The 21,800-nt window shown below is 51.5% G+C and overlaps 7 protein-coding genes across 7 annotated transcripts; 6 read left to right on the top strand and 1 right to left on the bottom strand.

Moving 5' to 3' along the window:
- Positions 1 to 622: 622 nt before the first annotated feature.
- Positions 623 to 2,359, bottom strand: SSC1 (cation:proton antiporter; the record flags this gene model as incomplete). The annotated part of the gene is made up of 5 exons (XM_041685875.1): positions 623 to 1,042; positions 1,104 to 1,638; positions 1,700 to 1,871; positions 1,928 to 2,260; positions 2,323 to 2,359. 5 exons carry the CDS (start codon positions 2,357 to 2,359, stop codon positions 623 to 625), a joined length of 1,497 nt encoding a protein of 498 aa, XP_041539916.1.
- Positions 2,360 to 3,203: 844 nt separating this feature from the next.
- CLU1 (translation initiation factor 3 subunit CLU1) lies at positions 3,204 to 7,173 on the top strand (the record flags this gene model as incomplete). Its single annotated transcript, XM_041685874.1, has 4 exons — positions 3,204 to 3,240; positions 3,311 to 3,376; positions 3,447 to 3,502; positions 3,574 to 7,173. The coding sequence occupies 4 exons, from the start codon at positions 3,204 to 3,206 to the stop codon at positions 7,171 to 7,173; spliced, it is 3,759 nt and encodes a 1,252-aa protein (XP_041539915.1).
- Positions 7,174 to 11,168: 3,995 nt separating this feature from the next.
- Positions 11,169 to 11,534, top strand: AKAW2_21088A (uncharacterized protein; the record flags this gene model as incomplete). Its single annotated transcript, XM_041685873.1, has 1 exon — positions 11,169 to 11,534. One exon carries the CDS (start codon positions 11,169 to 11,171, stop codon positions 11,532 to 11,534), a length of 366 nt encoding a protein of 121 aa, XP_041539914.1.
- Positions 11,535 to 12,114: 580 nt separating this feature from the next.
- AKAW2_21087A (ferric reductase family protein) lies at positions 12,115 to 14,055 on the top strand (the record flags this gene model as incomplete). The annotated part of the gene is made up of 4 exons (XM_041685872.1): positions 12,115 to 12,775; positions 12,832 to 12,893; positions 12,944 to 13,129; positions 13,183 to 14,055. The coding sequence occupies 4 exons, from the start codon at positions 12,115 to 12,117 to the stop codon at positions 14,053 to 14,055; spliced, it is 1,782 nt and encodes a 593-aa protein (XP_041539913.1).
- An 809-nt stretch (positions 14,056 to 14,864) lies between these two features.
- On the top strand, positions 14,865 to 15,930 carry AKAW2_21086A (glutathione S-transferase family protein; the record flags this gene model as incomplete). Its single annotated transcript, XM_041685871.1, has 3 exons — positions 14,865 to 15,133; positions 15,186 to 15,239; positions 15,312 to 15,930. 3 exons carry the CDS (start codon positions 14,865 to 14,867, stop codon positions 15,928 to 15,930), a joined length of 942 nt encoding a protein of 313 aa, XP_041539912.1.
- A 296-nt stretch (positions 15,931 to 16,226) lies between these two features.
- On the top strand, positions 16,227 to 18,518 carry bbp (putative zinc knuckle transcription factor/splicing factor MSL5/ZFM1; the record flags this gene model as incomplete). The annotated part of the gene is made up of 8 exons (XM_041685870.1): positions 16,227 to 16,392; positions 16,454 to 16,667; positions 16,731 to 16,948; positions 17,204 to 17,427; positions 17,480 to 17,588; positions 17,636 to 17,841; positions 17,901 to 18,419; positions 18,477 to 18,518. 8 exons carry the CDS (start codon positions 16,227 to 16,229, stop codon positions 18,516 to 18,518), a joined length of 1,698 nt encoding a protein of 565 aa, XP_041539911.1.
- A 758-nt stretch (positions 18,519 to 19,276) lies between these two features.
- Positions 19,277 to 21,597, top strand: AKAW2_21084A (anion exchange family protein; the record flags this gene model as incomplete). Its single annotated transcript, XM_041685869.1, has 5 exons — positions 19,277 to 19,704; positions 19,789 to 19,937; positions 20,010 to 20,097; positions 20,150 to 20,646; positions 20,699 to 21,597. The coding sequence occupies 5 exons, from the start codon at positions 19,277 to 19,279 to the stop codon at positions 21,595 to 21,597; spliced, it is 2,061 nt and encodes a 686-aa protein (XP_041539910.1).
- Between the last annotated feature and the right edge of the window lie 203 nt (positions 21,598 to 21,800).

The following is a 21,800-nucleotide window of genomic DNA, read 5'->3' as shown; positions in this document are numbered from 1 at the left end:
TCGAATTTTCCTCTAACCCCGTCTATTCCAAACTCAACTCCGTCACCTCTGCTCTATCATCATGTCCATGTATGTCGAACACTAGGCACCTAATCATCATCAGATAATATAGTCATGCACGCCCGATGGTCAGAATTTTCCTTAGATCTATGTGACTATAGTGCCCCGACTGCTACGAGCTCACATGACTCAGCTCTACACTGAAGCAGGAATTGCCAAATGAAGAAAAGTGGGATATAAATAATGTAGGCGTTCGGGAATAATATCCCTGCAGGAAGATAGTATAGTTTGGTGGCATTTTAGGCTTGACGCGTGCTTTGTGCCAGACAATAGCCTTTCGATGCTGCCTCAAAGATTGCGAATATTTACAGCATAATAAGCATGTCTTGACATGATTATCAGTTCTAGAGTCGATGTTGATTCAACTCGGACCACACTCATCCGATTTGTCCTGCAGTGAATATTCATCTCCTGCGCTTAGAGCCTAGAGCTGGATGATACCTGTAGTCGACTATTTTGCAAGTAAGCAGTTAACTGAAGGCTGGATATTCGTGGGAAAAAAGGCTCTGAGCCGGACCAGAGTGGCCCTCTGGAGTGTTGAAATGGTATGGTGCCTAGCATATCACCCATCTGAGGAATCGATGCTTGAATCACCACTACCGCCACCACCAGCAGGAACAGCCCTCTGAAGGCCCCATGCTCCCTTCTCTATCTTCTTTCCATGAGATTTCACCAGCAGCCCCACAGTTACAGGGCCAAGGACCGTGTTAAGCAGAATCGCCCAGACGGCGGTTATAAAGGCATCCTCGCTCACGTACGAAGTCTCATTGTACCCGACCTCGACAATGAGGAGGCCGATCTCGCCGCGGGCAACCATTGCCGAGCCGAGAAGTAGGCCAGAGAGGCAGATTGTGGACCAGACTGGGTTTTTGCTGTCTTCGCTGGGGTACTCTTCGCTAGGACACTCTTTCGCCGTCTTTCTGTTCAGGAGATTGGAACTGGAAAGTAATTGCCAGAGAGGGACCCAGATTCCGACGATGAGCTGGTCATTGTTTTAGTTGTCACCTCAGAACCAAGCTTAGCGAGAGAACGGGAACTGATACCTTTGCAAACAGCATAAGAAGGGTAAAGACGATACCCCTCCAGATCCTCTTCCCCGTCCAGAGCTGCACAAAGGGGATGGCGAATCCAACACTCGAGAAGAAAAGCGGCTCCATAAGATACTTTTGCACATCTAATAGATAGCGCTCGAAGGTGTGTACAAACGTCGGACTCTTGTTCTCCTCCCTTTCGCCTTCCTCGCGACTCATAACCACAAACGGCCCATCTGGATGTTTACTAGGGATATAAGTCAAGAATGTACCAGCCAGAAATGCACCGAAGAGGATGGAAGTCCCCGTATACGCGGCAATACTGATAAATGCGCAGAGGACCAAGATCATCAGTATGATGTTGGAGATGTGGTCGAACCGAGCGAAGTGATACTCGATATAGCGGCGGAACAGTGGCGCGAAGAGATACTTTGTTACCAGGGGGGTTACAATAGCCATTCCGATGGAGGCTACGATTGGGCGGCCAATTAGCCAGCCTAGATTGACAGAGTGACCTTGACTTAATTCGCCTAGATCACTGATGACGCTGTTTTACGTGAGTTTAAACACTGGATGATCTGGGGCAATAGGGCAAGTAGCTTACCTACCTTAGCATTACCAGGCCGACAACATCGTCAATGACAGCTGCGCTTACGAGGATCGATCCGACGCGAGTTTGGGCGAGATCGACCGTGCTGGAGGCAGTTGAAATAACAGCAAAGGTCGTGCCAAGAGAGGTAGCAGACAAAGATGCTCCCACGATGAAGGTTTCAACAGCACCTGTCGGGATGTGTCACCTTTGTTGTCCCAATCAAGTATAATGTATAGTTACTCACCATAACCGAATCCCAAGTAGAGGAGCAGGTAAGAAAGTCCGATCGGAAAAAGGACCCCTGTTGCAGCGCCAATCATACTCAGAAAAAGATTCTTCTTTAGGAGGTCAAGGCGGGCTCCTAGCCCGCCTTCAAAGATGATGAGTATCAAGCCGATATAACCTAGCGCAAGGAAAGTGGATTGCCAATCTTCATGCAGGATGTTCGCCAGTGGCGTTCCGTAAATAATACCGACGGCGATCTGGCCAATGATGCCGGCGCGGATGATTTTTGAAGAGATCCATTCCGCTAGGGAGAGGAAGAAGAAAAAGGAGATTAGGATGAGAACGTTGACAACTGATGCGGTCAATTTTTTTGCATGAACAATGGTAGTGGTGAAAGGATCATCGTCAACGTACTGCCTGGTTCGTGATAGGGGAGGAAACCTCCAGCCATAACTGCGACCTTTTCAACCCTAATGCCTTTACCCAGCTAATACAATTGCTCAGTATTATGTAGTGGTAAATATATCAATGAAATTTGGATCTCAGTCTCGTGATACTTTCTGATCAATGAAGTCTTGTGCATACTACAAGTAGTATTAGTGACAGGTCTGTCCGAGGTCGCACAAAGTAAGGTTACGGGCAATGATCTCACTGTTCAATTCTGCCTGCGAGAGCCATGGTCTATTTACCATCTACATACAATCAATCAATCTTCTCCGCAAAACCAAACTTTATGTTTGGAATTCAAATAACTCGTTACTTAACTTCACGATGATGCAGACTTACCCGGACTACTTTGACTACTACAATATCCACACCTTATCTGGTCGCCGGGGCATCGTCCCAACTGATGTGGAGAAACCACCAAATCCACCAATTTAGTTTTTGGTGCCGGTTTTGGCTCTCCCACCGCCCGAGCACTTCCGAGGGTATTCCGCATCCGCGAAATTTTCTCTTTGCCCGGCTTCCCCGTGTGCTCTTCTCCAGCTTCAACCTTTTCCCTCCATCCTACCAATTCTTTCTTAATCGGGTCTTTTTTTGGGTTCCCTTTTTCTTGTCCTGGGTACGGGGTCGGGTTGTATTCGATTCAATTGCCCTTGTCCTTGTATCATACCATTTTGCTTCTGTTTTACCCTCCGTCCTTTTATTTCTCTTCCTTTTCAACATCCTTCTATTACTTCCACCGCCACCCGCTTTACATTTGCCGTCATCAGGTAGCTCTGTCTAATCAAGTGCTACCTATCTATTCTCTCATCTACTTCTCCCTTCGATCTACTACCAATTAGTCCGTCATAATGGCCCAGACCAATGGCGAACTGGAGCACTCGAAAGGTTCGCTCTCTCTATTCCGCCGTCAATCACCGATGCCATATTTCCGATAAAACTAACCTTCTGTCCACAGAGACTCCCGAACAGCTCACCAATGGTAACCACCCTGAGGAGACTCAGGAAGAGGATAACACCGGTGGTATGTCTCTCCTGTCGCTTCATGGCTCAATATCGCGTACCTGTTACTGACCATGAGTCATCGTTTACAGGCCTCTTCCAGATCACCGTCAAGCTCCCCCATGAGCCCTACAAGATCCAGGTGATGGTGGGTATTATGTCTACAGGAGTCATGCGACCAGAGGAATGATTCAAAAACCCTCTAACCTGTATGCTTAGGTGTCGAGCCAAGAACAAGTTCAAGATGTGCGCCAATCGATCGTCGAGCTGCCCAGCACCTTCCAGTACACCTGCTTCCACCTCGAATTCAACGGTCAGCGCATCAATGACTTCGTCGAGCTGTCCGAGGTGCCCGACCTGAAGGCTGACTCCGAGATCACCCTGGTGGAGGATCCCTACAACGAGAAGGAAGCTCGTATGCACGTTGTTCGCATGAGAGAGCTGGTTGGCGCTGCTGGTGACCGGGTGGACAACCTCCACGGTATCAGCGCTGGTCTGTCGCTGCACGATGCCATCTCCGCCGAGGTGGCTGAAGCGTCGGAGAAGGAGCACTCCCTGTCCAAGTACGACATCACTAGCTCCCCCTCTTTCAAGACCATCCTCCCCCGCGCCGAAGCCCCCCTTCCCAAGACCGTCAAGGCCATCTCTCTCTCCCCCTGGAACCCTGTTCCTTACCACCTCCGCCAGAAGGGCCACTTGCTCTACCTTCAGGTCACCACCAATGAGGGTGAGCAGTTCCAAATCACCTCTCACATCTCCGGCTTCTACGTGAACAAGAACTCGAACATGAAGTTCGATCCTTCCCCCAAGACTATCCCCAAGAGTGGTCGCGCGCACTCGCTGCTCACCTTGATCGCTCACCTGTCGCCTTCCTTCAACGCGTCTTTCGAAGCCCTCCAGGAGTCGAACAACAAGAAGGATCTCCTGACCACCTTCCCCTTCCAGAACGCCATCCCTAACAACCCGTGGCTTGTTCCTCCTCCCACCTCGACCGCCAACGCTCACCAGCCGGACATCACCCGTTCCCAGGAGAACTACCTCATCTCCGGTGTTGACAACGCGGAGACCCTCCGTGACTGGAACGAGGAGTTCCAGACCACCCGGGAGCTGCCTCGCGAGACTGTTCAGGACCGTGTCTTCCGTGAGCGCTTGACCTCCAAGCTGTTCGCTGATTACAACGAGGCCGCCGCTCGCGGTGCCGTTCTGGTTGCTCGTGGTGAGGTCGCTCCTCTGAACCCCACTGAGAGCCGCGATGCTCAGATTTTCGTGTACAACAACATCTTCTACTCCTTCGGTGCGGACGGTGTTGGCACCTTTGCCTCCGAGGGAGGTGATGAGGCTGCCCGTGTCGCTGTCGGTAAGGATGTTGTGGGCATCAAGGCTGTCAACCAGCTCGACATCAACGGTCTCTTCACCCCGGGAACTGTTGTCGTTGACTACCTTGGCAAGCGTATCGTCGGTCAGAGCATTGTCCCCGGTATCTTCAAGCAGCGTGAACCCGGTGAGCACCAGATTGACTATGGTGGTGTTGAAGGAAAGGATGTTGTGGCTACTCACCCCGACTTTGTGTCTGTCTTCGAGAAGATGTCCAAGGCTCTTCGCGTCAAGAAGCACGCCGTGTGGGACAAGGAGGGCCAGCGCCACGAGCTCGAGGGTAGCGTGGAGACCAAGGGTCTTCTGGGTACTGATGGCCGCAAGTACGTCCTTGACCTCTACCGCGTGACTCCCCTGGATGTCATGTGGCAGGAGGAAGAAGGTAGCGATGCCTACCCTCACCGCATGTCGGTCCTGAGACTGGAGCTCGTTGAATCTTACTGGAGACACAAGATGAGCCAGTACGTGAAGGCCGAAGTCGAGCGCCGCCGTAGCGCCAAGGCCGAGGCGGACGCTGCCAAGGCTGAATCCTCCGAGGCTACCGAATCCAAGGAGCAGGCCTCCGAAGAAGAGAAGAGCGAGGAGGCTGCTGACCAGGAGCGCGTTGACATTTCCGGATTCTCGCTTGCGCTGAACCCCGACGTCTGCAGCGGTCAGGTTCCCCAGACCGACGAAGAGAAGGAACAATGGGCCCAGGACGAGAAGGAGGTTCGCGAGACCTGCGACTACCTGCGCTCCAAGATCATGCCCGAATTGATCCAGGACCTGCACGACGGTGATGTCGGCTTCCCCATGGACGGACAGTCTCTTAGCCAGCTTCTGCACAAGCGTGGTATCAACATCCGCTACCTTGGTAAGCTGGCTCAGCTGTCCAAGGAGAAGGGTTCTCGCCTCGATGCTCTGTCTACTCTCCTTGTTCAGGAGATGATTGCCCGTGCCTTCAAGCACATTGCCAACGAATACCTTCGTAACGTGCCGGCGCCGTTCGTCGCCTCCTGCATTTCTCACTTGCTCAACTGCCTTCTGGGTGCTGACGTCAACCCCAACCCTGTCGCCGAGATCGACGCTTCTCTGCGCTCCATCTACCCCGAAGGTGACTTCTCCTTCGAGAAGGCCACCCCTGCCACTCTCCGGGCTGAGATTGAGAAGCAGGTGTCCATCCGGTACCGCTTCACCCTGGAACCCGAGTGGTTCAACTCTCTTAGACACTTGCAGCTTCTCCGTGACCTGTCGATCAAGCTCGGTCTGCAGCTTGGTGCCCGGGAATTCATCTTCGACAAGTCGCAGATCCCTGCCAAGGCTCCTGTCACTAACGGTGCCAACGGTGCTGCTCAGGAGGAGGGCAAGAACAAGAAGAAGAAGAAGGGTGGCGATTCCAGCTCTCCCGCCCGCGCCGCCAAGGAGGAGAAGCCCATCCTTGCCATTGTCCCTGATGACATACTCAACATTGTGCCCTTGGTCAAGGATGCCTCCCCCAGGAGCTCCCTTGCCGAGGAGGCCCTGGAGGCCGGTCGTATCTCTCTTATGCAGAACCAGAAGCAGTTGGGCCAGGAGCTCATCTTGGAGTCTCTGTCTCTGCACGAGCAGATCTACGGCATCCTCCACCCTGAGGTCGCCAAGCTCTATCACCAGCTGTCCATGCTGTACTACCAGACCGACGAAAAGGAGGCGGCCGTCGAGTTGGCTCGCAAGGCTGTCATCGTCACTGAGCGTACTCTGGGTGTGGATTCGGCTGACACCATCCTGAGCTACCTCAACCTCAGTCTTTTCGAGCACGCTTCTGGAAACACCAAGACTGCGTTGGCTTACATCAAGCACGCCATGGACCTCTGGAAGATCATCTACGGCGCCAACCACCCCGATTCCATCACCACTATGAACAACGCCGCGGTGATGCTGCAGCACCTTAAGCAGTACTCGGACTCTCGCAAGTGGTTCGAGGCCTCGCTGGAAGTGTGCGAGAACCTCTTTGGCCGCCAGTCCATCAACACCGCGACCATTCTGTTCCAGCTGGCCCAGGCTCTGGCTCTTGATCAGGATTCGAAGGGTGCCGTTGGCAAGATGCGTGATGCCTACAACATCTTCCTTAGCCAATTGGGTCCCAACGACCGCAACACTAAGGAAGCTGAGACCTGGCTGGAGCAGCTCACTCAGAACGCGGTCTCGATCGCCAAGCATGCCAAGGACATCCAGGCTCGTCGTCTGCGCCGGGTCAACATGAACCCTCGCTCTCTCGGCACCAAGATCCAGCCTCAGGTTGGCCAGACTGCTCCCGAGGCCGCTGGAGCCAGGGCTCCTGGCAGCGCCTCCCTGGACTCCCGTAGTGTTGATGAGCTGTTGAAGTTCATCGAGGGCGGTGATGCCGGTTCTTCCAAGGCCAAGCAGAAGAAGCGCGCTGCTGCCAGCAACCCCAAGCTCCGTGGATCGAAGAAGTCTTCGGCTTAAGCGTGATGGGTTGTCTGATATTATTCTCCTACCTTCCAGTTTCCTATGCATGGCCGCTGGCCGAGCTTTAAAAAAACGATCTTGGGTTTATTTCCTTGTACTATGCCTGTCTTAATAGAGGTATTATTTGGCTCTATATATCCCTGCAAAGAGTTGATGTTTTGGATGAGCGGGCCGTTTGCAGAAATCTCTCTACTCCCGCACCACATTGGGTGCTGATGGTTCTATGTTATTATTTTACTTCTTCTTTTCTTCCTATTGTTCTGTTCATTTCACGTCTTTTGGCATGGGTTCTCTCTATCGCGGGCAGTGCATAGCCAAGCCGGGCGATTCGCATGCTATGTATTATATACGATGATCGGTGGTTATCCCAATACGACTCTGTAACGATGCTATGTCTTTTGATTCATTGTCTCTCCTCTTCGTAGCAGAATATCCCATCATACACCTAGCTGTCTAGGACTACTAAGCCAAAGCCGTGAATGGCCATCCAAACTACCATGTGAATAAGACTGAAGCGAGAGAGAGAGAGACCCTGACTGAGTATCAGCTAACTGCATCCGGCAATGAAGCAAAAACGTTTACACATCTCACTCACACCTACTGCAACTCTTTGTATATCCTGACCATAAGAGAAGGGACTTTAGATCTATCGAGGTGTCCCTACACGTACTTAGTAACCCGCAATCTGATTACCTCCCACAGCAGTATTTGGTCACCAACCTTTCCGGATGACATGGAACTTACAATACATCAATAAACATATTCGCTTTTCCTTGGATCCTTCTCCCCATCACAACAGATGTAGAGCTCTCTCCCAACGCTAAGCCGCGATGTATTTGGTGCAACTTGGAGGGTGGTAGTATTAGTAGTACTACTGTAGTAGCAGCATCCGAAGGGCGAAATGCGTGTTTGTGCTAAACTATCCACCTACTTACTACACATTAACTCTAGAGATGTTACGAGGAGTGGAACAGCATCGCTGAGATGAAATGAAAAGCCAAGACTGGTTAAAGAGTCTGACCGTTTACCCCCTCCCCCCACCACCGGCCCAGAGACAGGTTGTAGACTTATCTCTTAGACGAGAAACATGATGATCCAGGATGAGTGAACGCTTGCAAAATGACCAAAGTCATTGGTTCACGGGGAAAAAAAAATCTAGAATTGTTCTGCCTACGACATTGTTGGTATACCAACAGGATGCACCGCAGTTGAACGGTAGAGTTTGTCCAATAGATGTTCCAATGCTGGGAGGATATCTCGGAACTTTTGAGTTATTCATATGGTGGCTTGTTCAGCTGACAATGAGCGGGGGATTTAATCTGCTCGCTAAGGTGCCTGCGGAAACAGCAATAGCGTTGGCGGGGGGTTTATATTGGATGCGCCACATCACTTCAATGTACTGATGGGAAGAAAGCATCGGGCGAATGGATGGATGGATGGATGGATGGATGGATGGCGCCTGGCTCCCCACGGCGCTTTACTTCCAGCTTCTGCGAGACCTGAGCGTCGATGTTTCAACCAGTAGCATATCGCGTAGCCCTGAACCGTCAGAAAGGGCTGCTGCGGCATCCAGCGTGACATCTGCGCCATCAATGAGCGGGAAAACGAGAGGGCGCGGGGGAGGAATGATTGGAGGCCACTGTCTCGTCTCCCAAGAGACTTACTACTAGTTTGATGGCTGCATCTAGTCCTGGCAGTCACAGCCAGCGCTTCGCCAGCGATACGCGGGCGCGTCCCTGTCTGCACTGATAGCCGCCCGGGCCACGGACAGGCTGCCCCTTGGCGACGTTGTTTGTAACCCCAGGCCAAGAACAGCGTTTTGAGGAAGGGCCCGAACACACCGGCCGGATCCTATTAGGTTGACTCACCCAGCTCGTGGTGGTTATCATTGACCAGCCCGTGTGAAGAGCCGCTGATCTGCACCGCCAGTGCGGGACGGCGACAATAACTACCACCTCCAACACTACACCGTTCGGAGATGCAGCGTTCTTGATGCTCCACTCGCACGCGACCTGTCCCGACTTAAGCGAGTAATTCCTGGCTCTGATGATGACAGCCAGGGACGAGCTGAGCTTCCTTGTGAGCGCGCGGGGGTCATGGTTTTTCTTTTTTGACTTTCAGGCGGGCGTTGGGAAATTGGCAATGCTGGTTGGCGAGGTCTCAATTTTCAGACGAACCCCATCGCTGGGTCGTTGATGATTTGGTCTGGTCTGGTTCTATCCATGTTCATTTCCCATCTGCGTGCGTATTGTTGTGATGTTTTTTCTCTTCTCGGCAAATTGGGATTAGACCGACTGATTGATTTCCTGGTAGGAGTGGGTTGGTTGATTGATTAGGTTTCTTTTTTGGGGGGGTGATTTTCGCGTTTTGGTGGATTTGATCGACTGATTGATAACGATACTCGTGGGTGAAAAAGTCATTCTTTGCATTTGGTTCTTTGGTTCCGGTGGCTGGATTGACCGTGGGGGTTAAGGTAAAAGGGAATTGTGGCATGGGTTGGGCACGGAACTTGGCTTTGTTTTAATTGTAGATCTTTCTGAATGGATTACTAAATTTCCTTGTTGGTGTAGGTGAACTAATGTGGTTAGATATGGCTTCACCGTCTGAAACTCCCTAGGAAATACTATCGATGCTAGTTACTAGTTGAATGTCAGTAGAAGACCTTTAACCCCCACGGTCAGTCAGTCGGACAGTCGGTCAGAAGGACACCACCTCCTGAACGGGAAGATTGCAGCAGCGGCAGTGACAGGAAGTGTCGCACGACTGTAGCTTAAACAAGAATAACATTGACAGATGACATACATCATGCACTGACTGACAGCAAAGCAGGAGGGAAGTATAAATCAGGATAAATACGAAATGAATTTAGATTAATTCCCCCAACAAGTTCCCCAACTACACGAACAACCCCAGGAATAATTATATTGCTTCTGATTGATGAAATGAGGGTTTGTTTATCATCCCATATTAATTCCCACTTTTTCTTCAATCGGTGAGTAATAATATGAGGGACTGCTCCACCTGCTGCTTTGGGGAAGGCGTGACGATAGGAACTTGGTGTAGATACCTAGTAGATAGACTAGACTACTTATTTTCCCCCAAAGTAAAACATTAACAATCCTTCGATCCTTGGCTGAGAGGGGTGGTGTGCCGTGTAGCTGATACCAGTGAAATTAATGTCTTATGATGTGACTGAGAGGGAGTGATGGTGGTACAAGAAAAAGAAAAGGATTGTGCAGAGAGTTTATTTCGGGTGCCTTTGTTTATGCTTAGCATAGAAAGGAATAGTTAGGAATCTTCCTACTTAATCAATCAATCAGTCAGATCACGGGTCTTCCGGTGCCAAGAATAGGTACCTCTTCTTTCTTTCTTTCTTTTCTTCTCAATTATCGTTGCTTGTTTCCTGTTCTCAGTAATTCTTGTCTGATATCACCAGTCAAATAGGCAATGACCGACGACCTAATCATAGCCACATTCAAGAAAGAAGAGGAACTCCTGTCTGAACTATTATTATCTCTTCTGATTCGCCATCCGGGTAAAAGTCTTTGCCTATCTTGACTCTCTCCGACTCTTGTCTTTCGCTCATCCTCCAACCTCAAACCGCGCCAAATCCACTTGGGGCCCGCTCTTGTCCGCCCGCGCCGCCAAGATTGGCTCGCTCACTGGCTGTTAAACTTCTACAACGCAAGGGCGACGGCCATCACTCCCTCCAGCCAAGCCGCGAGATCTCATCCGGCCTCCGCTGGGGTGTTTCATCTAGGAACCCACTCATCCTCTCCCTGTTCCTCTCTCTCTTCTTCCCCCCCTTCCTCTTGACTACTCGATCGATGGCCTCATATATCCGCTTCGCTTGGCGTGGATGGCAAATTTGACAGGAGTCATCCGGACGGGCCCAGCGTCTCTTGGTGACATGGCTCGACCTGTCCAATGTTCCACCTCATTCTCCCTCTCTCCACTTATCGCGATGCACTGACTTGACTCGATGGGCCCCGATGCTGGGCCCTGATGAGTCGCCGGCTAACCCGCAATGCTCCAATCCAGCCAAGGGCGTGTGCTTGATTGAGAAGGTTTTGCACTGGCCCTCTGGAGATCTTTCTCAATTCTGCTCGTTCTTCTTCTTCTTCGTAGACTTTTCTTTTTCTTTTTCCTCTTTTCCTGCTTCTCAGCTTTCCCTTTTGTTAAGCGCTTTCCCCTTCACATATCGGCTACAGGATAGTCAGTCCCTTCTTTCCCTTCCAACCCTACTACTTTTTGGGTACCTATCCCACGCCCCCCAATCGATTTGGCTCGCTTCTGCCTCGCTGTTGGTCGATTGTTGGCTGTTGGTACCGATTTTTATTTTTTTGTTCATTCTTTAACAGAACGTTTTTCATATCTTTTCTGAAGCTGAAAAAGCAAAGGGTGTGACTGGTTCATATTCCGTCTTAAACATTCCGTTCCGTTGCCCGCCACTGTCGAGAGATTCCACACGGAAGTATCCCAGTTCCCAGGCGACCGTCCATTCTCTGTAAATCAAGACACACCAAGCTTTTTACCGTATTTCTCTTCGATCCGTGACCAGCCTTGTCGCTTGGTCTTTGTTCAAGTTGTGATCCTCCCGTTGCACGACAAAGCGCCATCACAATACCCTTGTTGGTGTGAACCCTGGCTCTCAGCTGGACGTGGGATATTCTTGCTCTCCCCACGCCAGTCCAACAACTAGAGACTTCAAAAACTCCTCATTGGGTCTCTTGCATGGGTCGTCGACGAGGATCATCTCGGGATTTTCTTTCTTTTTTTTCTTCATTTGCAATTAGTTTCTGAAGAAAAAACTCCGTCTGGGTAGAGCTGGTCTCTCCTGCAAGAAATATCCCCTATTAGTACATCTCCACGTCGATTGTCGAGACATCTTTCCGTTCTTTTTTTTTTCTCTTCTCATTTTTCAATTCACACACAAACATGCATTCTCTTCTTCTTTGCTCGTCCCTGGTCGGACTTGCTTCTGCAGCAGAGCTCGGAAAGCGTCATGGAGGGGGCCATTCGTTTTATGAAATGCTCAATGACGACCTCGCTCGTCTCAGTCTGCTGGTCCTGGGCCTAATGGCTGCCTTCATCTATGTCTGGAAGATGTGGCATCGTCTTGCCAGTCATATGAGGCGACTGGCAAGTTTTAACAATGAACACCAGCGGTACTTCATTCGCCCCGACAGCATGCTCGCAAAAATCCACAACCATATCGTCTATGCCCCGTTGTTCCGTACACGCCACAACCGCGAGTTCCAGCTCTCCCGAGCTGTCAACATGGGCACGCTACCCAGTCGGTTTCACTTCTTCATCGTGGTGGGCATTATCGTTATGAACGTCGTCCTTTGCGTTGTCACCGTACCCTATGGGACCGAGGAGTCCACGGTTGCGGGCCTGATCCGCAACCGCACCGGAACCATGGCGACAGTGAACCTTATCCCGGTGGTGCTCATGGCCGGCAGGAACAATCCCCTGATTACCCTGCTTCAAGTGCCGTTTGACACCTTCAATCTGATTCACCGCTGGCTCGCTCGCATTGTCGTCTTGGAGGCAATCGCCCATGTGTTTGCTTTTGCGATCCCGGAGGCCCAGGAAGGTATGTAGTTGCAACCCATGTCGGATGATGATCCATATGTGCTAATCATTGTATAGCCGGTTGGAGTCTTGTTGGAATGCTTTTCGGAGAGAGCAGCTTCATGCTGAGTGGATTGATCGTAAGCATTTATGAAAGACCAAGCTTGAATTTGACTAACCTGACTGTTAGGCTGGCTGCGCCTTCACTGCTCTTCTTGTGCACTCACCCTCCCCCATCCGCCATGCATTCTACGAGACCTTCCTCCACTTCCACATTGCGTTCGTTGCGCTTTCGTTCGCCTTCCTGTGGATACACTTGGATGGCCTGGTGTCCCAGAACTACCTCCTCGCCGCCATCATCCTCTGGGCTCTCGAGGTAAGCCTCCATGATCCTATTGAAGAATGAGCCAGGATTAACCATGGTTATAGAGAGCCGCCCGAATCCTCATCATTGTGTACCGTAACTGCGGAAGGGAGTGCACGACAGCGCATGTCGAGACCCTCCCGGGCGATGCCCTGCGAATCACCCTGAAGATGGCACGGCCGTGGACCTTCAAGCCTGGCCAACACATGTACTTGTACATCCCATCCATTGGTTTCTGGATGAGCCACCCCTTCTCCGTCGGGTGGAGCGAAGCCGAAGAAATCCCCGCAAGCGAAAAAGGCATCCCTATGACCCAACAAGACCTTGCGAGTCTCCAGAAGACGACCGTCTCCTTGCTGATTCGTCGCCGCACTGGGTTCACCGACAAACTCTTCAAGCGTGCTCAAAACTCTCCCAGTGGACGGATTTCCTTGCGGGCGTTCGCAGAAGGCCCGTACGGCAGCATCCACACCATGGACTCCTACGGCACGGTCATGCTCTTTGCAGGCGGTGTCGGCATCACACATCAAGTACCATTCGTGCGGCATCTCGTCCAGGGCTTTGCCGAAGGGACCGTGGCGGCCCGTCGCGTTACCCTGGTCTGGATCATCCAGTCCCCCGAACACCTCGAGTGGATCCGGCCCTGGATGACCAGCATTCTGGCGATGGACCGCCGTCGCGAAGTCCTTCGGATCATGCTGTTCATCACCCGCCCGCGTAACACCAAGGAGATCCAGAGCCCCAGCACCACCGTTCAAATGTTCCCGGGTCGTCCTAACGTTGACACGCTGATCAACATGGAGGTCGAGAACCAGGTTGGAGCGATGGGAGTGCTGGTATGTGGAAACGGAAGCCTGAGCGATGATGTTCGACGGGTGTGCCGCAAGAGACAGGACCAAACGCAAGTGGATTTCATCGAGGAGAGTTTTACCTGGTAAGACTGGTGGACAGCCGGCTGCCTTTAAGTGAATGTTCAATGGAGGGCTGCTGCTCACTTGGCCCCCATTTGTGTCTCAGCACATCCACGCTTGGCAGCCATGTCCCTCAATTATCTACAGCCTATGGGCTAGTACCTGTGTGTTGGATCCTCTCGGTGTTTTCGGTTGCTATTGGTTTATACTTTTGTAGCTTGGGTAGTATATATAGTTGTTCCTTTTTATGCGTGGCTCTGAAGCTTGCGATTGCACATAACAATCAGGTTTTGCATAACTTTGTGCTTATTTGTGGAAACTTGTTTTTTTGTAAGCCATTGAAGCTAAACACTAGTACATTGCATTGCATGCTTACACGATCCTTTCTGTTCCGCCGGCCAGCTTCTTCCAATCCATTAGGACTACTGGGCAGCAGTCAGCACCCATAATCGCGATCGATGTATGCATCCCGGCATCAGCAACACTGCAACACATTACTAACCCGCACCTACAAAGTAACATCTAAACCCCTGTACTTAATTCCGCCAACTACTAATCACGCAATCCCAATAATAAATTAACCGTACAGTAAGCCGGCATAATCCTAGTACGGCATCCCCGCCCGATAAAAAGAAGAAAATCCCCGATAGAAACAGCCGGATGCTTTTTCTGCAGCTTAGAAATCAAACCTCAAGCTCAGGTGGGGCTTACTGATGAATCAGCCGAAAATGGCATCATCATGTTTCCTAAGGTTAACTCGTTACCCCCCATGAACTAACTAACTAACGTAGCTGTTCAATTGCATTATTCATCGTGTAGTAGTTATTTGGTCGGTCATGAGCGGGGTTCGTGTAGGATCCAGAGGCCTATTTAATGCCCGTTGTCTTCGTCGTCGCACTGCATCTTCTTTTGTATCATCATCACCATCATTACCACCTATTTACTTGAACTCAATTTTCTGTTCACGGACCCCTTCCACTTCTTCTTATTCTCTGTATAGTACAGCTACAGCTGCAGCTACCACAATGAGCCGTCCCGACATCACCCTCTACACAGCGCAGACTCCCAATGGAATTAAGATTTCCATTGCGCTGGAGGAGCTTGGGTATGCCGATATCTTCATAGGATAATTAGCAATCAACTAACCGATAATCCAGTCTCCCTTACAAAGTCGAGAAGATCGATATCACCAAGAACACCCAGAAAGAGCCGTACGCTACCTACTCCATACCTCAACAAAAAAGAAACCACCCTTCCCCCAAACACCACTAACACCCATCCAGATGGTTCCTCGAAATCAACCCCAACGGCCGCATCCCCGCCCTGACCGACACCTTCACTGACGGATCCAAGATCCGCCTCTTCGAATCCGGCAGCATCCTCACCTACCTCGCGGAACAATACGACAAAGACCACAAGATCTCCTACCCGCAGGGCACCCGCGAATACTACGAACAGAACAGCTGGCTCTACTTCCAGAACGCCGGGGTCGGGCCCATGCAAGGCCAAGCGAACCACTTCTACCGGTACGCGCCCGAGCGCATCGAGTACGGCGTGAACCGCTACATCAACGAGACGAGACGGCTATACAGCGTGCTGGATGCGCACCTCGCCAAGTCCAAGTCCGGGTATCTTGTTGGTGATCACATCAGTATTGCGGATATCTCGCATTGGGGATGGGTTGCTGCGGCCGGGTGGGCGGGAGTCGATATCGAGGAGTTCCCGAATCTCAAGGCGTGGGAGGAACGAATGGCTGCTAGGGAGGGCGTCGAGAAGGGTAGACATGTGCCGAGTCCGCATACTATCAAGGAGGTTTTGAAGGATAAGGCCAAGGCGGAGAAGATTGCGCAGGAGTCGAAGGGGTGGATTCAGCAGGGGATGAAGGCGGATGCTAAGCATTAGTTGTTAGCTAGTATGTTTTTAGTGATGATGTATATGATTGTTTGATTTTGCAATGATAAAGTTGTGAGATGGTATTGATGCGAAAGTGCATAACTTACTGTTCTGTTCTGCTTCCCGCTTAGTCATCACCACGTGCCGGCCTAAAAGCCTTGCCACATCTCCCTCCCCAGCTTCTCTCGTCGCATCGCATCGCCGTCCTCTCGTCAAGGATCCTGCGAAGAAAGAAAGAAAAAGAATATCTCTTTTTTTGCTCGTATATCGGTCACATTAACAGCAGGGATAAATAGTCGTTCATCATGGCCTGGCGCAACCAGGGAATCACCGGGTCCAATAACATCCCTCTGGGCCGGAGACGGTTTGGAGGTGAGGAGGGCCCGGAGGATGAGAGTCGCACCGCGACGCCTGCTTCTATGCCTGGTGCTGGTGACTCGGCCTACAAGCGTGGCCGCAGCCCTGTCCGAGGTGAGTACATAACCTTTGTCATCACTCTTTAATAGTATACGGCTGCTAATGTTATGGTTAGCTGAACCCCCCGCCGACGGCGTCAAGAAGCGCAAGAAGCGTAACCGTTGGGGCGATGCGCAGGAAAACAAGGCTGCCGGTCTCATGGGTCTGCCGACCATGATTATGGCTAATTTCACCAATGAACAGCTGGAAGCGTATACCCTGCATTTGCGGATTGAGGAGATTAGCCAGAAGCTGAGGATTAATGATGTTGTGCCGGCTGATGGGGATAGGTTCGTCCCTTCTTCCTGTTGATGGCTGCTGCGCCCTTCTGGAAAACATGCTAACGGCTTTAGATCTCCCTCTCCCCCTCCTCAGTACGATAACTTTGGCAGACGTGTAAACACTAGGGAATACCGCTACCGGAAGCGTCTCGAGGATGAGCGCCACAAACTCGTCGAAAAGGCGATGAAGACTATTCCTAACTACCACCCGCCTTCTGACTACAGGCGTCCTACTAAGACCCAGGAGAAGGTCTATGTGCCTGTGAATGACTATCCAGAGATTAACTTCAGTATGATAACTAACCCTCTAACTCCTAACCATTGCTGTATTTGTACTCTCCTGCACTCCTTGACTCTGCTGTGCTCGAGTCGGGCTTCTGATGAAGACTTCGCCGCCGGGCGTTGTTTATCTCCAGCTCGCTTCTTGCGAACCCTTGCTCTACCTGTTCTTTTGCTCCCACTTGCACCATTTTGCTCACACTCACCCGCCTGAAAGTACTTAAAACAGCTTGCACTAACACTTAGCTTTTTGCTATCTTTTAAAGTTGGCTTACTCATAGGACCTCGTGGTAATACCCTGAAGAAGATGGAGTCGGAGTCTGGTGCCAAGATTGCCATTCGTGGTAAAGGCTCCGTCAAGGAAGGAAAGGGTCGCTCTGATGCCGCTCATGCCAGCAACCAGGAAGAAGATCTTCACTGTTTGATTATGGCGGATACTGAGGAGAAGGTTAACAAGGCGAAGAAGTTGGTGCATAATGTCATTGAGACGGTATGTACCCCAAAGATGTTGTACAATGAAGTCCAGGTACTAATGGACACAGGCTGCTTCGATCCCCGAGGGTCAGAACGAGCTCAAGAGGAATCAGCTCCGAGAGCTGGCTGCACTCAACGGTACTCTCCGTGACGACGAGAACCAGGCTTGCCAGAACTGTACGTGCCCTTCATAGTCTACTTAGAATTATAACTAACAAACACAGGTGGTCAAATCGGACACCGCAAGTACGACTGTCCTGAGCAGCGCAACTTCACCGCCAATATCATCTGTCGCGTCTGTGGTAACGCTGGTCACATGGCCCGTGATTGCCCCGACCGTCAGCGCGGCTCTGACTGGCGCAACAACAACGGTGGCTTCGGCGGCCGCAGGGCCATTGGCGGCGGTGATGCTGTCGACCGTGAGATGGAGGTATGTTCCCGCCACATTCTTTTTCCAAGTACACAGTACATAGTACTAACATCCCTCAGCAACTCATGCAAGAATTGTCTGGTGGCGCGCCCGGCGAAGACGGCCATGTCCCTCGTCGGATCGAGGCTGGCCCCGATCAAGGTTATGATGACCGCGACGTGAAGCCATGGCAGCGCGGACCTCCGCCCAGTGACGTGGCTCCCTGGCAGCAACGAGGCCGCGACCGCCGTGACGACTACGGCTCCCGCGACCACGGCAGTGCGCCTCCATGGGCTGCACAGGGCCGTGGTGGTGGCGGTGGCGGCGACTATGGCTATGGCTCTCACGGTGGTTATGGTGCACCTGGAGCTGCTGCTGCCTCCGCCGCTGCTGCTCCTTGGCAACAGGCTGCTCCCCCGCCGCCCCCTGGCGGACAAGCATCGTACGGATACGGAGCTTATCCTGCGTACCCCGGCATGGGTGCCCCTGGCGCTCCTCCGGGTCTGAGTGTTCCTCCTCCGCCGCCGGGCATGCCGTCGATGTACTACGGCTCTGGCAGCCCACCCCCTCCGCCTCCTGGCGAGGGTCCCCCACCTCCGGTATGTTTGCTATCTACATAACTGAATCTACTACCGCTCACTGACATGATGATGCAGCCGCCTAGTGACCAGCCTCCCCCGCCTCCCCCTCCCGCTTAAGGGAGATGCGACATAAAAGTGGTTAATGTGGATGCGAACGATAGCTAGGGACACCGGTAGAAGAATCCGGCCCGGGTAAATTGATAGTGCACGTAGGACACTGGCGATGATAGTTTTTAACAACTCTCTCTGTGTAATAGTTAGGTAGTCCAGCATCAAGCGTTTTGCTGTAATTGTTTGCTTCCACTCTTCAATAATCATAGAAATAGTTTGCAGGGGGATACATCAATCCGTCTGCAAAATGTACGCATGGCTGCCCGTCGGCAAAAAAACGTCGCTCGCTCGCTAAAGCCAATGACGTTAGGCACTAACTAGCATGGTCGCTACCGCGTAGAAACATGACTAGCATAGATAAAGACAGACCCGCCATCATAGTTTTATTACTCGGTGTCCCCAACTGTTATCAGACTAGAGGGTAATGGTTATAATTCATCCACTTCGCTTTGTCTAGAAATCACCACCTTCGTGAGCTTTCCGCAACCGTCGCCGCCGGAATTTCAGTCTAGCTAGCTAGCAAAGCTAGCTTGGTACTAACTAGCCGGCCGTTTCTCCACACTTTTTCCCTTCTTCTCATTCCTCGAACCTAACTTTCCCCGGATCAAGTTAACCAGTTAAGATTCCGGCTGAGAGACTTTTTTTTTCCCCCTCTCCCGCCGGGGCAAGCTGTGAGAGAGCTTACTAGGCTCTTTACGTATACTTAACTTATTATTATTGTTATCTTGTAGTATTTGAGGGATAGCCGAGTTCTTAATAGAACCATGCAGGCTCCATCTGCCTCCACCTCAGGCTCTCACAGCGGCGGCAGCGGAGGAGGAGGAGTACTAGGAGGAGGAGGGGGAGGAGACACCCTCCCACCGTCGTCTTCGCATTCGCGCCGGCCGTGGCAGTCGCAGCAGTCGCAATCGCAACATCTCCGCCCGGCGATGACGACGACGGCGAGCAGTATTCGCTCTCAGCACAGTACCCATAACAGCCATCATGAACATACTACCAGGTATCAGTCTTCCGCGGGGAGTGGGATTGGTAATGCTGGGGAGAAAGAAGGAGAAGAGAAATGGTACAAAATCCATCTCTTCCGCGGCATGATTCAGGATGTTAAGCGCCGTGCTCCGTTCTATTGGAGTGATTGGACTGATGCGTGGGATTATCGCGTTGTGCCCGCGACGGTGTATATGTATTTTGCTAAGTGGGTTCAATCCTCTTTCTTTTGTTTTTTGTTGGTCTGGTGAGTTTTTTTGTGGTGCTGATGGTGCTGTGTTGTGTTTTGTAGTATTCTTCCTGCGCTGGCTTTCTCGTTGGATATGTTTGAGAAAACCAACCAGAGTTATGGCGTTAATGAGGTCTTGCTGGCGAGTGTGTTGGCTGCGGTGGTGTTTTCGGTCTTTGCGGCTCAGCCGTTGGTTATTGTGGGTGTTACTGGTATGTCTTTTTCTACCTCGATCTCTTTTCTTCTTTTGTTTCTGAGCTGTTGTTGATCTGGTGGTGGGATAGGACCTATTACTGTGTTTAATTACACGGTTTATGATATCATCTCCCCCCGGGGAACGAATTATTTGGCGTTTATGTGCTGGATTGGGATGTGAGTCTTCTTGCAGTTCTTATTCTGGCAGCTCGTATGCTGATGATTGTAGATGGTCGTTGATCATGCATTGGCTGCTTGCCATTACCAATGCTTGTAATGGTCTCACTTATGTCACCCGTTTCTCGTGCGATATCTTCGGTTTCTATGTCGCCTTTATCTACCTCCAGAAGGGTATCCAGGTCCTCACTAGGCAGTGGGGAACCGCTGGTGAGACTTCCGCATATCTCAGTATCATGGTCGCCTTGCTAGTGCTTATGAGCGGCTGGATCTGTGGCGAGCTTGGTAATAGCAGTCTCTTCAAACGGTGGATTCGCAAGTTTCTGGAGGATTATGGCACGCCATTGACCATTGTGTTCTTTACTGGGTTTGTTCATATCGGCCATATGAGGGACGTCGAGGTGGCGAGACTGCCCACTAGCAAGGCATTTTTCCCGACAGAAGAGCGCCCGTGGCTGGTTCATTTCTGGGATATCAATGTCGGCGATGTGTTCCTTGCTATTCCGTTTGCGGTGCTGTTGACGATTCTATTCTATTTTGATCATAATGGTAAGTCAACATACAAGATCGCAAATGGTCAGCTAAGTAACTGACCGAATAGTCTCGTCTCTCATCGCCCAAGGAACCGAGTTTCCTCTGCGCAAGCCAGCCGGCTTCCACTGGGACCTCTGGCTACTCGGAATCACCACCTTCGTGGCCGGTCTCCTGGGTATCCCCTTCCCCAACGGTCTCATCCCCCAAGCACCCTTCCACACGGCCGCTCTCTGCGTCACCCGCGACGTCGCCGACGAAGACGACACCAACAAAGGCAAAGCCATCCGCGTCACCGACCACGTCGTCGAGCAACGCGTCAGCAACTTCGCCCAAGGCCTCATGACCCTCGGCACCATGACCGGCCCTCTGCTCATTGTTCTGCACCTGATCCCCCAAGCCGTCCTGGCCGGCCTCTTCTTCATCATGGGCGTCCAAGCCCTCCAAGGCAACGGCATCACCCAGAAACTCATCTTCCTCGCCCAAGACAGCGGTCTCACGCCAGCATCCAACCCGCTCAAGCGCATTAAACGCCGTCTCTCCATCTGGGCGTTCGTTATCCTGGAGCTGATCGGCTTCGGCGCCACTTTTGCCATTACACAGACTATTGCTGCCATCGGTTTCCCGGTTATTATCCTGCTGCTTATCCCCGTCCGCTCGTTCTTGTTCCCCTGGTGGTTTACACAGGAGGAATTGTCCATTTTGGATGCCCCGACTGCTAGTCCATTCACTATGGAGAGCGTGGGCGGGACGCATGGGCTGAGTGACGCTGCTGCTGCTGCTGCTGCTTCAGGTCGGGATGATAATCGTCGTGATTCGAAGAATGGGGGTGGTGGTGATGGGGTTATGATGCGGAGGGATGAGAGCTCGTCGGAGTCGGCTGTTGAGGATGATTTGGAGCGAGGTGAGGCGTATGAGATGCAGAGGTTGGGTGTAAGGCGGAGGAGTACGACTGGTGGGGTGGAGTAGGTGTATTTTCCCCATGAGGGAAAAGCGCTGCAGTGCAGGTGATGGGCTAAAAGTATATAATGGTTTTGATTTTGGAGATATATAATGGTGAGATGATAGATAGTCTAGTATATAATTGAAGATGCATCAAGTGCAGTATTTCAGGTTGATGATATTCTCGAATTCTTACTAGGGTGTAGATTGAAGCCCACTCTTAAGCGTCA

This window comes from Aspergillus luchuensis, chromosome 2, assembly GCF_016861625.1.
Source record: "Aspergillus luchuensis IFO 4308 DNA, chromosome 2, nearly complete sequence".
In the NCBI taxonomy this organism is placed as follows: domain Eukaryota; kingdom Fungi; phylum Ascomycota; class Eurotiomycetes; order Eurotiales; family Aspergillaceae; genus Aspergillus; species Aspergillus luchuensis.
Note: the sequence above shows the minus strand (reverse complement) of the source record. Positions and strands in the feature narration are given on the sequence as shown.